The sequence below is a fragment of the Phyllobates terribilis genome, unplaced genomic scaffold (assembly GCF_046119375.1).
Source record: "Phyllobates terribilis strain yellow unplaced genomic scaffold, ASM4611937v1 Scaffold_2__4_contigs__length_985480577, whole genome shotgun sequence".
In the NCBI taxonomy this organism is placed as follows: Eukaryota; Metazoa; Chordata; class Amphibia; order Anura; family Dendrobatidae; genus Phyllobates; species Phyllobates terribilis.
Window position 1 is genome coordinate 823,312,873 of NW_027362762.1, and position 14,123 is coordinate 823,326,995.

Here is a 14,123-nt window from a genome sequence, read left to right on the forward strand (position 1 = left end):
TAGAATCGTTTATTCTTCAGTAAATGTGAATTAATAGTGTTTTAGTTCTTGTTTGCCTCCAAGCAGTCTGCTCATATACACCAAGGAAATGCTGGAGAATTGCTGATCTAAAGAGCGTTACTTCTCAGTGTGATAGGGTTTTAATCAGTTAATGCAACAGCAGCATAAAATAACAAGTGTCAAATTGTTCTGGAGACAAAGTGACAGAAGAATTCAAGAACATTTTTCCTGTAGCTGTGCTCTTACTCTTATGCTGTAAGGCAAGGTACTGTATCATATTTGGTACCTACCAGTGGTAGGACTTGTTCTGCCAAACCTGGCAAGTACTGTAGATCATTACATTCAGTGACTTTATTCTGCAAATATTAACTGCGTATTTCACCTTTTGCAACACAAAGCGGGAAGTCTACAAGGAACCGTTGCACAATATAGTCCCGCAGTAGATACATCCTATGCCGATTTACCCTAAAATGTTTTTTCTTTAATTAGATTGTTTAAAAAGGAAGATCCTTTAAAGGGCTATCCAGGACTTCGATATTATTGGCCTTTCCTCAGGATGGTCATCAATGTCAGATCGGTGGAGGTCTGTGTCATGGCTGTTCTTGGACTCTGTATATCACCTATTGAAGTTAAGCCTCATTCAGACGTCCAATTTTTGCGTACGAGTGCTATCTATGATTTTCACAGATAGCACTCGTACCTTTGATAGTCTATGGGGCCATTCACATGACCAATTTTTTTTTTCATCGGACCAAGTGGTCCGTGGAAAATATCGAAAGACGTGTCCTACCTTGATCCGAGGGCCAGATCAAAATCAGCAATGCAAGTCAGTGGGTCAGTGAAAAAATCGGACTGGACTCAATATTCACGGACTGTCAAAATTGAGAAGTTGGAGAAATTCCTTTTTTTTTATTTCTGTACGTACAAGAAAATCGAATTACACTCTGATCAGAGTCTAATCAATAATCGGTCTGCAACAAAATCAAACGCCTAAATGAGGCCTTAAAGCGAACCTGTCAGCAGGATTTTGCTAAGTAAATTACAGGAGGTATAAAAAATCTAATTTTTATTGTATTAATATTTTAAAACAGTATAGAATACATAAAATGAGGGGAAGGGAACGACAAAGAAAAGGTCACCTGGGTAGACAGCTATAGTACATAATAAAGTCTCCACCAAAAATTGAATCATATGATACACAGGTGTAGGGGGAACTATACCACAATTGATCATCTAAATATAACTTAAAGTGCAAAGTGCTAATATGTAAACAAGATAAGAGAATGATTACAAAATAGTGAAATCTATGGATATGGTATCACAAAAGTGCAGAGTAGATATAGTATCACAGGAATACAGGGTGGATAGAGGATAATGAAGCTGTACTAACCCAAGAGACCTGAATCCAACGCGCGTTTCGCCTGGGCTTGGACGAGGATATCCTCGTCAAAGCCCAAGCGAAACGCGCGTTGGATTCAGGTCTCTTGGGTTAGTACAGCTTCATTATCCTCTATCCACCCTGTATTCCTGTGATACTATATCTACTCTGCACTTTTCTGATACCATATCCATAGATTTCACTATTTTGTAATCATTCTCTTATCTTGTTTACATATTAGCACTTTGCACTTTAAGTTATATTTAGATGATCAATTGTGGTATAGTTCCCCCTACACCTGTGTATCATATGATTCAATTTTTGGTGGAGACTTTATTATGTACTATAGCTGTCTACCCAGGTGACCTTTTCTTTGTCGTTCCCTTCCCCTCATTTTATGTATTCTATACTGTTTTAAAATATTAATACAATAAAAATTTGATTTTTTATACCTTCTGCTTATGTGTCACACTATAGGTTGCTATTAATTATGCAGACACATGGGCATACTTTTCTGCTATGTGATTTAGGTTTTTGATTTGTGTAAGTAAATTACAGGCAGTGTCATGTTGGGGCTGCTGCACTGATTAATATGATACCTGAGGTGAAGAAATCCATCTTGTGGTTCTTGTGTAATAAGTGTTTGCAGTTTTGAGTTAATGATATGCCCTTGCTCTGGGGCAGGACTTTAGGCAGGGTCTTATCCTGGTGCTCTAGGCCAGATCAGCAAGAAAAGATCTGCCCCTATCTGTCTCTCTGTCTGTCTATATGATGGGGAACATACTTGTGCTTTGGGGCGGGCCTGTGAGCAGGTCTCATCTTGCTGATCTGACCTAGAGCACCAAGGAAAGATCCTGCCTACAGTCCCGCCCCGGAGCACGAGCATATCATTATCACAAAACTGCAAATAAAGATTACACAAAAACCACAAGAGTGATTTCTTCACCTCAGGTATCATATTAATCAGTGCAGCAGCCCCAACATGACACTGCCTGTAGTTTACTTAGCTAAATCCTGCTGACAGGTTCACTTTAATGGAAGCTGAGCTGAGAACGGCTAACACACAGTGTGGTGTGCTGGCTCCATACACCGTCTACTAATGGAGAATTGTAAACAGCTGATCAGTGTGGAGCCGGGTGACAGACTCCTACCAATGTAATCTCGATGACCTATTTGAAGGACAAGTCATCAATATCAAAATTCTGGACAACCCCTTTTAAAGGATTTGTTTTTTTATCTCCCAAATACTAGAACTACTAATCAATGTTGTGGAGGTAAAAAGGATCCTTTCACTTACAGCCATTTGCTGGGATAGGCTACTTGACATGGCACACTTTGTGATCTAGTAGATTTAACCAACGAATCAGACTCAGCATTGATGCATTGTCACCCAGAAGTTCATAATTTTCAGATATTTTTGTCACTTTTTTGTCTTGTGCTATTACTTGCTGTTTTTAGCACCAAATTCTTCAAAATGGCGCACTCAATTCATGGTGCAAAATCAAAAATACTCTTTTTCTGCTATGAAACTGTTTGCTACTTTTTTAGCGCCAAAAGTTGCACATTTCGCAAAATGGCAGAAAAATACTGGCATACTCAAAAATGCACCAGGGGCATAACTGAAGTGAAGTTGCACCAAATTTTGCGACTTTTAAAAAAAATCGCAGTTAATGAATCAGCCAAAAACATTTGGACTTGCTAAACTCCACCCATAAAGCTGAAAAAAAACAGGTGAATACATATCAAATAGACTTCAAAAAAGCGCAAATAAAATAATGAATTGGGTGCAAACAAAAAAAATGGGCGTAAAACTAGACAAAAAATTGGGGTCTATTGTGTGCTGCTAAAGAGCAATTATTTAGTTTAGGAGATATCGGTGCATTAAGCCCCCGTCTCACATAGCGAGATCGCTAGCGAGATCGCTGCTGAGTCACGGTTTTGGTGACGCAACAGCGACCTCACCAGCGATGTCGCTATGTGTCACACTTTGCAGCGATCAGGCCCCTGCTGTGAGGTCGCTGATCGCTGCAGAATGTCCTGGACCATTTTTTGGTCTTTGCCCTCCCGCTGGTCAGCACACATCGCTGTGTGTGACCAGCGGGACAAGCGATCAGGCTGGTAACCATGATAAACAGCGGGTTACTAGGGGCACACGCGCACCTAGTAACCCGCTGTTTATCATGGTTACCACTCTGCTACTGTGAGCGGTAACCTCCCGCTCACCGTAGCAGAGTGGTAACCATGATTAACAGCGGGTTACTAGGTGCGCGTGTGCCCCTAGTAACCCGCTGTTTATCATGGTTACCAGCCTGCTCCTGCTTCAGCAGGCTGGTAACCAGGAGCAGGACATCGTGGAAAGATTCTTTCCACGATGTCGCTGCTCCCCTGATCGCTGGTGAGCCTGCCTGTTTGACAGCTCACCAGCGATCACATAGCGACGCAGCAACGATCCCGGACAGGTCGAATTGTTGTCGGGATCGCTGTAGCATCGCTAAGTGTGACGGGGCCTTTAGAAATTCCTCCGCATGCAGTGTGGATGGGTCTGGTATAGTTAGGACTCAGGTTGTTTTTTTTGTTTTGCTTTTTACTTTGTTAATCTGAACAGAGAGTACAACTCTTGTTTGTATGAGATTTAATCCCTTTCTGATTGGACGATATTCCATTTTTGTGCTTTCGTTTTTTTCTTCCCCTTTTTCCAAGAGCCATAAGTTTTTTATTTTTCTATCGACATGGCCGTGTGAGGGCTTGTTTTTTGCAGGACTGCTTGTACTTTTGAATGACATCATCCATTTTATCATGTAAAGTACTGGAAAATAGGAAAAAAAATTCCAAGTGCAGCAAAACTTCGGAAAAATTCCATATCTTGTTTTTTGGGGTTTTGTTTTTACAGCATTTGTGAGAGACTAGTTAGTCGCCATCAGTTAGATCAGCATAGGTATACCTGGGACTTCGAGCAGGATTCAAAGACCACACATCAGGTTGTCTTACAGAGGGTCTTGTTTATCATGTCAAAGACCCATCTTTTTTACGGGGTCTCTGGTTACATAAGAGATGGCTGCATAACTATTGGTGAAGACCATGATTTGCCAGAAATACCGATCCGTGATATGATGTATTGCATTTATGGCGCCTGAACTACCTCCCAAAAAACACTGTAAACAATTTGTCCTTGGCAGACAAACAAGTCCAACTCCCCCTTCATCCTGTCCCAAAAGGGCAATTTTATCTGCACCTGAGAATACGAAATCCCATCCTGTCAAGGCCCAAATATTGCACAAATAAGGGTGTCATGGAGACAGTTGATAACCAATTAAAGAAATTTCAAAATAAATGTAACTATTTTTTTGACACGGTCATTATGAGAGCATGGTCTAAAAGGCTTTGGTCAGTACATCACTGACATGCTGTTGCATTGCAATGCATTAGACCAGCGATCAAAGTGATACAATTTAAACTAAGTAAAAATAAGTTTTAAAAATATAAAAAAAAAATAAAATCACAAAATGAAAAATAAAAGAATGAAAAAAAATATTATACCAATAAATACATATGTTTATGTAAAACAAAAATAACCAAAAAAAAGTTCACATATTTGGTATCGCACTACTTAACCCCTTCAATGAACACCGTAAAAAAATAGGCAAAAACAATACTTTTTTATCATACCGCCAAACAAAAAGTGGAATAAAACACGATCAAAAAGTCAAATGTAGATAAAAATGGTATCACTGAAAATATTATCTTGTTCCACAAAAAAAAAGCCGCCATACAGCTCCGTCAGCGGAGATATAAAAAAGTTATAGGTCTCAGAGTATAGCAATACAAAAACAATTCTTTTTTCTAAAGAATATTTTTAATTGTGTTAAAGCACCAAAACCTAAAAAAATTCTATAAATGTGGTATCGCTGTAATCGTACTGACCCGAAGAATAAAGTTGCCTATCACTTTTACCACATAGAGAATGGCATAAAAAAAAAACAATTCATGAATTGCTAGTTTTTGTTCATTCTGCCTCACAGAAATCAGAATGGAAAGCGATAAAAAAAGTCTTGTGCCCGAAAATGGTACCAATAAAAACATCAACTCATCCCGCAAAACATAAGCTCTTACATGACTGTAGGAAAAAATATAGAAAAATTATAGCTCTCAGAATATGGGGATGCAAAAACTTTTTTTTTTTTTTAAAAAGTGTCTTTTAGTGTGTGAGAGCAACCAAACATAAAAAAAAAGATATAATTCTAGTATCGCTGTAAACGCACCGACTCGAAGAATAAATCTGTCTAATCACTTGTACTGTAAGTTCAGAGACAAAAGTCCCACATCCCTTTTTGCAGAACTACAAAAGTTATAGGTTGTCAAATAAAGAGGGTTGGATCTGGAGTACCCCACTGCAGCCACTATTCCGTAGATGGAGCTGTGATGTTCTGCTTCGCAACTAAGCACATCTGGCCGCCGCCGACACTAAGAACATCAGATCGGCGGGTGTGGCAGGTGTTGAACATCCACCGATCTGATATAGATCCCCTATTTTAAGGAAAAGCCATCAATATAAAAACACTGGGCAACTTCTTTACTTGCCAGGAGGAATGCCAATGGCTTAACTTGTAATCAGTCTAAAAGAGTTGCCCAATACTTGGACAACCCCTTCTTAAAAGCCCATGTAAGATAAGAACTGCATATACGCCCCTCACGCAGCAGTGCTTTTCCAACAATGTCAGCGCTCTGTCTCCGGCATCGCTGCCCGGCTGCTGTCTTTACTATTTTGTCTCTGGTTGTCGCTGCCTGGCAGCTGCCTTTACTGTCTCGCCATAGCAGAAGTCCATTGGTGGAATATTAATGAGCAGCAGTCACTGATTGGCTGCAACACTCACATGACACAACATTTGTCAGACAGAAGATAGAGCGCAGAGCGCCAACATCACTGGAACAATGCAGGAGGTGAGTATAAGCATTTCTTATTTTACTCAGGGATTCGGGCATTTAAGAAGAGCTTATTCAAGGAGTGGACAACCCCTTTGCTCCTTTAATGATATCTTGATGACGAAAGACAGAAGCATTGTTTCTAAAGCAGATCATTCTTTGTGATCCTACACTTGTTTTGTGTGTGCATGCAGCAATTACTTGGCAGCTTGTCTCCTCACTTTATGCAGCCAGTCATCATCAGAAGGAGCTAGAAGGAGATCGTGAAGGACAAGAGGCAAGCGTCTGGTCTAGGGTACACATTAATTGGAAGCTAACAACATAAGTTAAGCAGGAAAGGAGCTGAAGCAGCGTAAGAACTTGGCATATTACTCTCCAATGAATTTCTGAAAGATAGAGAAGGTACTTTTCTCACCTTGCAGTTAAAATCAGAGTCTAGGCCATATCTCACGGGGACATTGCTGGATGACATCATTGGAACCGAAACAGACGTTTGCTCATCTATGTAGAAATCACGCAGCGCGGTTTCATGAGGGTTAAATTTGTGAACCCACTGACCTGTCATAATTTTCAAAATATATTATAATTTTTCTCGCCCAGGCAAAGAACAATTGCAAGCATGTTTACATTGACGATAAAGAAGATACTGCTGAACATTGTGAAATGATTCACTTTATGAAATGTTTTTCAAAGGGAATCTGTCAATAGGATCAACCCTCTTAAGCTGTCTATGTGGATAGGCAGGTCATAGGAAGCTGAGAAAATGACACCTTGATATCTGCGATCCGGTGTCTTATTTCAGAGAAATCCATCTTTTTCTTAATATATAAATGAGCTGTTAAGATATATGGACCGGACACAGATCTCCCCGAGAATCTGCCTCCGTAGCTTATTTTAAACATAAGGAGGCATTACCAGTGTGAGACATGTAGATCAGGAGAGTAGATTGTCAGTCAATACATGTCTCAAAGTGGTAACGCCCCCTTTTAATTTACAATAAGCTCTGGAGGCAGATTCGCAGGGAGATCTGTGTCCAGCCCATAGATCTTAATAGCTCATTTACATGTAAGAAAAACATGGATAAGACATAGTATCTCAGATATCAAGATATCACTTTATTGAACTTTCTACATGCCCATATAGAGGGCTTAGGAGTATTGATCCTACTGTTATGAAAATTAAAGAGTGAACATTCAGAGGACTAGCAGATCTGCAGCAGAAAAAAAAATTGCATCCAAACTACAGCGAAATACCCTGAATGTGACAGTGCTATAATCAGGGTCTATGTCTCTATTTTATGCTGTCTTTAGTAGGGAAACATAAACCGGTTGACAGATTCTCTTGTTTTGACTCCTTGAGGAGCCATCATGTATAGTACATGAGACCTCTAGTATTCTCAAACATTTCGAACAGTCTACTGCTTCACAAATCTGATAAAGGATATTAGGATACAGACGAAAGCTTTTGTGATGTATAGTTGCATCCAAAAGTATTTGCACAGACACAGATTTATTGTAATTTAGCCTCTATACACAAAGATGATGAATTTGAAACAAAGCCTCCAAAATGCAATTGAAGTGTAAAATTTCACTTTTAATTCAAGGGATTTACCATTTAGAAATCACAGTTATTTTCACAGGCTTATAGCTAATTGGACAGTTGACTGATATGCAGTTTCATGGTTCATTGTGGTCAGTTTCCTCATTATTTCATGACAAATTAAGAAGATAAAGGGTCTGGAATTGAATCCAAGTATTGAATTTGATAGAAACTCTCAATATGTGCTTCCAAGAAATGTCAAGGCAAGTGATAGAGGCAATCATTAAGTCTTTCATCATTAGAGAGATGGCAAAAACTTTAGTAGTTGGCCAGATCAACAATTTGGTACGTTCTCTAAAAGATACAGCACCATCAAAACACCTGGAAGAACATAGAAGACAAGGAAAGTGGATGAGCATAGAAATCTTTCTTTGATAAAGAAAATCCCTTTACAGAATTTAGCCAAGTTGAGAACACTGTCAACGTCTACAACCAGAGCTAACTTTATGGATGAAAATCCAGGGGGTTATCCTAAGATGCAACCATTGGTAACAAATGCGAGATTTTACTTTAAAATACACTCAGTCTATGGCCGGATGAAACCAAGATGAACTTGTCCCAGAGTGATGGGAGGAGAACAGTATGAAGAATGAAAGGAGGGTGCATCATCGGAAACATTCCATGTCTATCAAACATGGAGAAGGCAGCATTTTAATTTGGGTATGTACGGCTTCCAGTGGAAGTGGATCACGAGTGTGTACTCATGATTGGACTGCAGATAGAAGTAGGGAGATGAATTATAAAGATCTATACTTTGTGCTTAGATTCAGTTAAATTTTGCATAGCTGAAAGACCCCTCTTCCTAAATGGGTCTTTTAATGAAGTCCTTGCATGTTTGCAATTTACACCCCTCCCCCGCATCCTTTCCATTTGTCACTTTTCTTGTTTTATTGCTTACTTGATGCATAGGGGGTCAGTCACTGCACCAAAACAATTTGCATCAAACCTCTTGGATCAAATCTACATTGGAATCAGATGGTGATGGCTTTGTATCGGATACATTGTACTTGTGTAGAGAAGCTAAGTAATGAAAGCGGTCAGTGTCCAAATACTCCTGCGACCAACTGTAAATGATCTTTTATATCATATGACACGTGCCGTACACATGACCAATGCTTTTTTTCTACTACAATTTTCTATTTACAGTTAGGTCCAGAAATATTTGAACGGTGGCCGAATCCTTGTGATTTGGGCTCTGTATGCCACTATTTTTTGATTTAAAATGAAACATCTGAGATGCAAATGAAGTGTAGACTTTCAGGGTTAATTAAAGGGGTTGAACAAAAATGTCCAGTGAAACGTTTAGGGATTGCAACCATTTTTCTACAAAGCCTCCTCATGTCAGGGGCTCAAAAGTAATTGGACAAATTACCGTATTTTTCGGACTATAAGACGCACTGGACCATAAGATGCACCCCAAATTTTGGGGTGGAAAATAGGAAAAATTAATTTTTATAAGATGGTGGTCCGTCTTATAGTCTGAATAGGTATCTTACCTGGAGGGGCGGTGGAGCGGGGGTCACAGGAGGCAGAGTCCTTCAGGAAGCTGGGGCTGGGGGCCTGGTGGCTTGCTCTGGGGCTGGGGGCTTGGGGCCTGGGTGAGTGGTGGCTGGCACTGAGGGCTTGGGGCCTGGGTGAATGGGTGAGTGGTGGCTTGGGGCCTGGGTGCCTGGATGAGTCTGGAAGCCACGGGCATCACCAAACACTGGGTTTCCTCCTTTGTGATGCTTTGTCCGGCCTTTACTGCAGCTGACTTCAGTTGTTGCTTGTTTGTGGGTCTTTCTGCCTTAAATTTTGTCTTAAGCATGTGAAATGCTGCTCGTTGGGATTGAGATCTGGTGACTGACTTGGCTATTGCAGAATATTTCATTTCTTTGCCTTAAAAACATCCTGGGTAGCTTTTACAGTATGTTTTGGGTCATTGTCCATCTGTACTGCGAAACACCGTCCAATCAATTTTGCTGCATTTGGTGCAACCTGAGCAGAAAATATCGTCCTGTACACTTCAGAAATTCATCTGGCTGCTTCTATCTTCAGTCACATCATCATTTTTGGGAAAGTCTAAACTGGCCTTTCTATTTTTAAGGATGACTAATGTTTTCCACCTTGTGGTGAACTCTCTGTATTTGCTCTCATGAAGTCTTCTCTTTATGGTAGACTTGGATACTGAAACACCTACTTCCTGGAGAGTGTTCTTCACTTAGGTGGATGTTGTGAAGGAGTTTTTCTTCACGATGGAAAGAGTTCTGCGATCATCCACCACTGCTGTCTTCCATGGACGTCTAGGACTTTATGCATTCCCAAGCTCACCCGTGCACTCTTTTTTTGCAGAATGTACCAAACTGTTGATTTGGCCACTCCTAACATTTCTGCTATATCTCTCTTGGATTTCTTCTTTTTTTACAGCCTAATGATGGTCTGTTTCGCTTCCATTGAGAGCTCCTTTGATCGCATGTTATGGGTTCAAAGCAACAGCTTCCAAATGCAACTGCCACCCCTGGAATCAGCTCCAGACCTTTTACCTACTTTATTGATGATGGATTAAAGAGAGAAAAGCTCATGCAGCCCATTAAAGAGCTTTTGAGATAATTGTCCAATTGTTTTTGGTCCCTTTTAAAAAGAGGCAGCTAGGTATTAAAGAGCTTTAATTTCTAAACCGTTGCTTAAATTAGGATATGAATACCCTCAAATTAACTCTAAGCACTTTAAGCCTATATTGATTATGTAACTGTATCTTGAATATTTTTTTGTAAACCGCTAAAATGCCAAAACTTGTGTCACTGTGAAAATATTTCTGGACCTAACTGTATATCTACAAAGTTATCACATTTCTAGACATTTACCTTTAAAATATGCAGCACCAAGCAATAGGATACTAAGTCCTGAAGGCACTTCCTTAAAGAACTTCACTACTTTGCCGTCGGTTCTCTTCTGCACAAAGTCATTGGCCTCGGATAGATCAAGACGAGCATTTCCTGACAGAACTCTGGGCTTATTTCCATAGTACTTCTCCAATTGACTTACGAACTCTGCACGTAGCCTCAGTCCTTTAAATAAAATAAAAAACATGTTATTACTCTTATACATCTGCATATAGGCAAAGAACATGGTAAAATTAGGACTCCCTAATACTAAAACTAAAAGTTTGTGTGATGTGCTTCCATTTCGGCCATTTAATACTTTGGTGGATACATTGGTGACCTGCTATTTATTTCAGAAGAGGAGGCATTCTAGGTGTTCGTTTTAAATAACAAAAATTACATTAATTTCACTCGCAACATCTAAAGTTTAAGAAGTGTTCTTACTGGATATCAAATCAAAGAGCTTTAGTACTGCAATAAGTTCAACATCCTTTAGAAAAGAGAGTGCAGCCATTTCTGTATCACCAGCATCCTCATGTTATCAGTTATATCCCCTTTGGAGAATAGTTGAGGTTGAGACACAATTTTTTCAACAGTAATTTTTTAATCACAACAATTACACCCAAGATTAGAAGCCAGGGGTTATCCACAGTCAATAAGAACACAAATAAAAAACAGAACAGATCCCCGTGGAATCACTTTTGTTACTTACTGACAGTAGACAATTTTTGGGTATAAAATGTATTATACAGAAATATTTCTCCATTTAATACCGAGACAAAGTGTATGGCAAAATTATAGATTCTGGGGAAAGAAATGTGTCCCAACTCCCACCTACAGTTATATGACAAAGTTTGGGCACCCCTATTAATCTTAAGCTTAATGTTTTATAAAAATTGGTGTTTTTGCAACAGCTATTTCAGTTTGATATATGTAATAACTATTGGACACAGTAATGTTTCTGCCTTGAAATGAGATTTATTGTACTAACAGAAAATGTGCAATCTGCATTCAAACAAAATTTGACAAGTGTATAAGTATGGGCACCCTTATCATTTTCTTGTTTTAAATACTCCTACCTACTTTTTACTGACTTACTAAAGCACTTCTTTGGGGTTTGTAACCTCATTGAGCTTTGAACTTCATAGCCAGGTGTATGCAATCATGAGAAAAGCTACTTAAAGTGGCCACTTGCAAGTTGTTCTCCTGTTTGAATCTCCTCTGAAGAGTGGCATCATGGGCTCCTCAAAACAACTGTCAAATGATCTGAAAACAAAGATTATTCAACATAGTTGTTCAGGGGAAGGATACAAAAAGTTGTCTCAGAGATTTAACCTGTCAGTTTCCACTGAGAGGAACATAGTAAGGAAATGGAAGAACACAGGGACAGTTCTTGTTAAGGCCAGAAGTGGCAGGCCAAGAAAAACATCAGAAAGGCAGAGAAGAAGAATGGTGAAATCAGTCAAGGACAATCCTCAGACCACCTCCAGAGAGCTGCAGCATCAACTTGCTGCAGATGGTGTCACTGTGCATCGGTCAACTATACAACGCACTTTGCACAAGGAGAAGCTGTATGGGAGAGTGATGCGAAAGAAGCCGCTTCTGCAAGCACGCCACAAACAGAGTCGGCTGAGGTATGCAAAAGCACATTTGGGGAAGCCAATTTCTTTTTGGAAGAAGGTCCTGTGGACTAATGAAACCAAGATTGAGTTGTTTGGTCATACAAAAAGGTGTTATGTATGGCGGCAAAAAAACACAGCATTCCAAGAAAAACACTTGCTACCCACAGTAAAATTTGGTGGAGGTTCATGCTTTGGGGCTGTGTGGCCAATGCCGGCATCGGGAATCTTGCTAAAGTTGAGGGACGCATGGATTCCACTCAGTATCAGCAGATTCTTGACAATAATGTCAAAGAATCAGTGATAAAGTTGAAGTTACGCAGGGGATGGATCTTTCAGCAAGACAATGATCCAAAACACCGCTCCAAATCTACTCAGGCATTCATGCAGAGGAACAATTACAATGTTCTGGAATGGCCATCCCAGTCCCCAGACCTGAATATCATTGAACATCTGTGGGATCATTTGAAGAAGGCTGTCCATGCACGGCGACCATCAAACTTAACTGAACTGGAATTGTTCTGTAAAGAGGAATGGTCAAAAATACCTTCATCCAGGATGCAGGAACTCATTAAAAGCTACAGGAAGCGACTAGAGGCTGTTATTTTTGCAAAAGGAGGATCTACTAAATATTAATGTCACTTTTCTGGTGAGGTGCCCATACTTATGCACCTGTCAAATTTTGTTTGAATGCAGATTGCACATTTTCTGTTAGTACAATAAACCTCATTTCAAGGCAGAAACATTACTGTGTCCAACAGTTATTACATATATCAAACTGAAATAGCTGTTGCAAAAACACCAATTTTTTTAAAACATTAAGCTTAAGATTAATAGGGGTGCCCAAACTTTTTCATATGACTGTATGTGATTGTTAGATTTAGGCCTCAGGTGTCCAATTTTCATGTACAGTACAGACCAAAAGTTTGGACACACCTTCTCATTTAAAGATTTTTCTGTATTTTCATGACTATGAAAATTGTACATTCACACTGAAGGCATCAAAACTATGAATTAACACACGTGGAATTATATACTTTACAAAAAAGTGTGAAACAACTGAAAATATGTCTTATATTCTAGGTTCTTCAAAGTAGCCACCTTTTGCTTTGATGACTGCTTTGCACACTCTTGGCATTCTCTTGATCAGCTTCAAGAGGTATTCACCGGAAATGGTCTTCCAACAATCTTGAAGGAGTTCCCAGAGATGCTTAGCACTTGTTGGCCCTTTTGCCTTCACTCTGCAGTCCAGCTCACCCCAAACCATCTCAATTGGGTTCAGGTCTGGTGACTGTGGAGGCCAGATCATCTGGCGTAGCACCCCATCACTCCCCTCCTTGGTCAAATAGCCCTTACACAGCCTGGAGGTGTGTTTGGGGTCATTGTCCTGTTCAAAAATAAATGATGGTCCAACTAAACGCAAACCGGATGGAATAGCATGCCGCTGCAAGATGCTGTGGTAGCCATGCTGGTTCAGTATGCATTCAATTTTGAATAAATCCCCAACGGTGTCACCAGCAAAGCACCCCCACACCATCACACCTCCTCCTCCATGCTTCATAGTGGGAATCAGGCATGTAGAGTCCATCCGTTCACCTTTTCGGCGTCGCACAAAGACACTGTGGTTGGAACCAAAGATCTCAAATTTGGACTCATCAGACCAAAGCACAGATTTCCACTGGTCTAATGTCCATTCATTGTGTTCTTTAGCCCAAACAAGTCTCTTCTGCTTGTTGCCTGTCCTTA

The 14,123-nt window shown here is 39.9% G+C and overlaps 1 protein-coding gene across 2 annotated transcripts in view; it reads right to left on the reverse strand.

Annotated features, from left to right (window-relative positions):
• Window positions 1-14,123, reverse strand: part of SERPINF1 (serpin family F member 1) — a 128,250-nt gene that overhangs the window by 20,633 nt on the left and 93,494 nt on the right. For both annotated transcript variants that reach the window (XM_073667690.1, XM_073667691.1), the window contains 2 exons: window positions 10,741-10,944; window positions 6,714-6,856 (listed from right to left, as the gene is read on the reverse strand). In XM_073667690.1, the coding sequence (XP_073523791.1) occupies window positions 6,714-6,856; window positions 10,741-10,944 (347 nt within the window). The remainder of the gene's footprint in view (window positions 1-6,713; window positions 6,857-10,740; window positions 10,945-14,123) is intronic.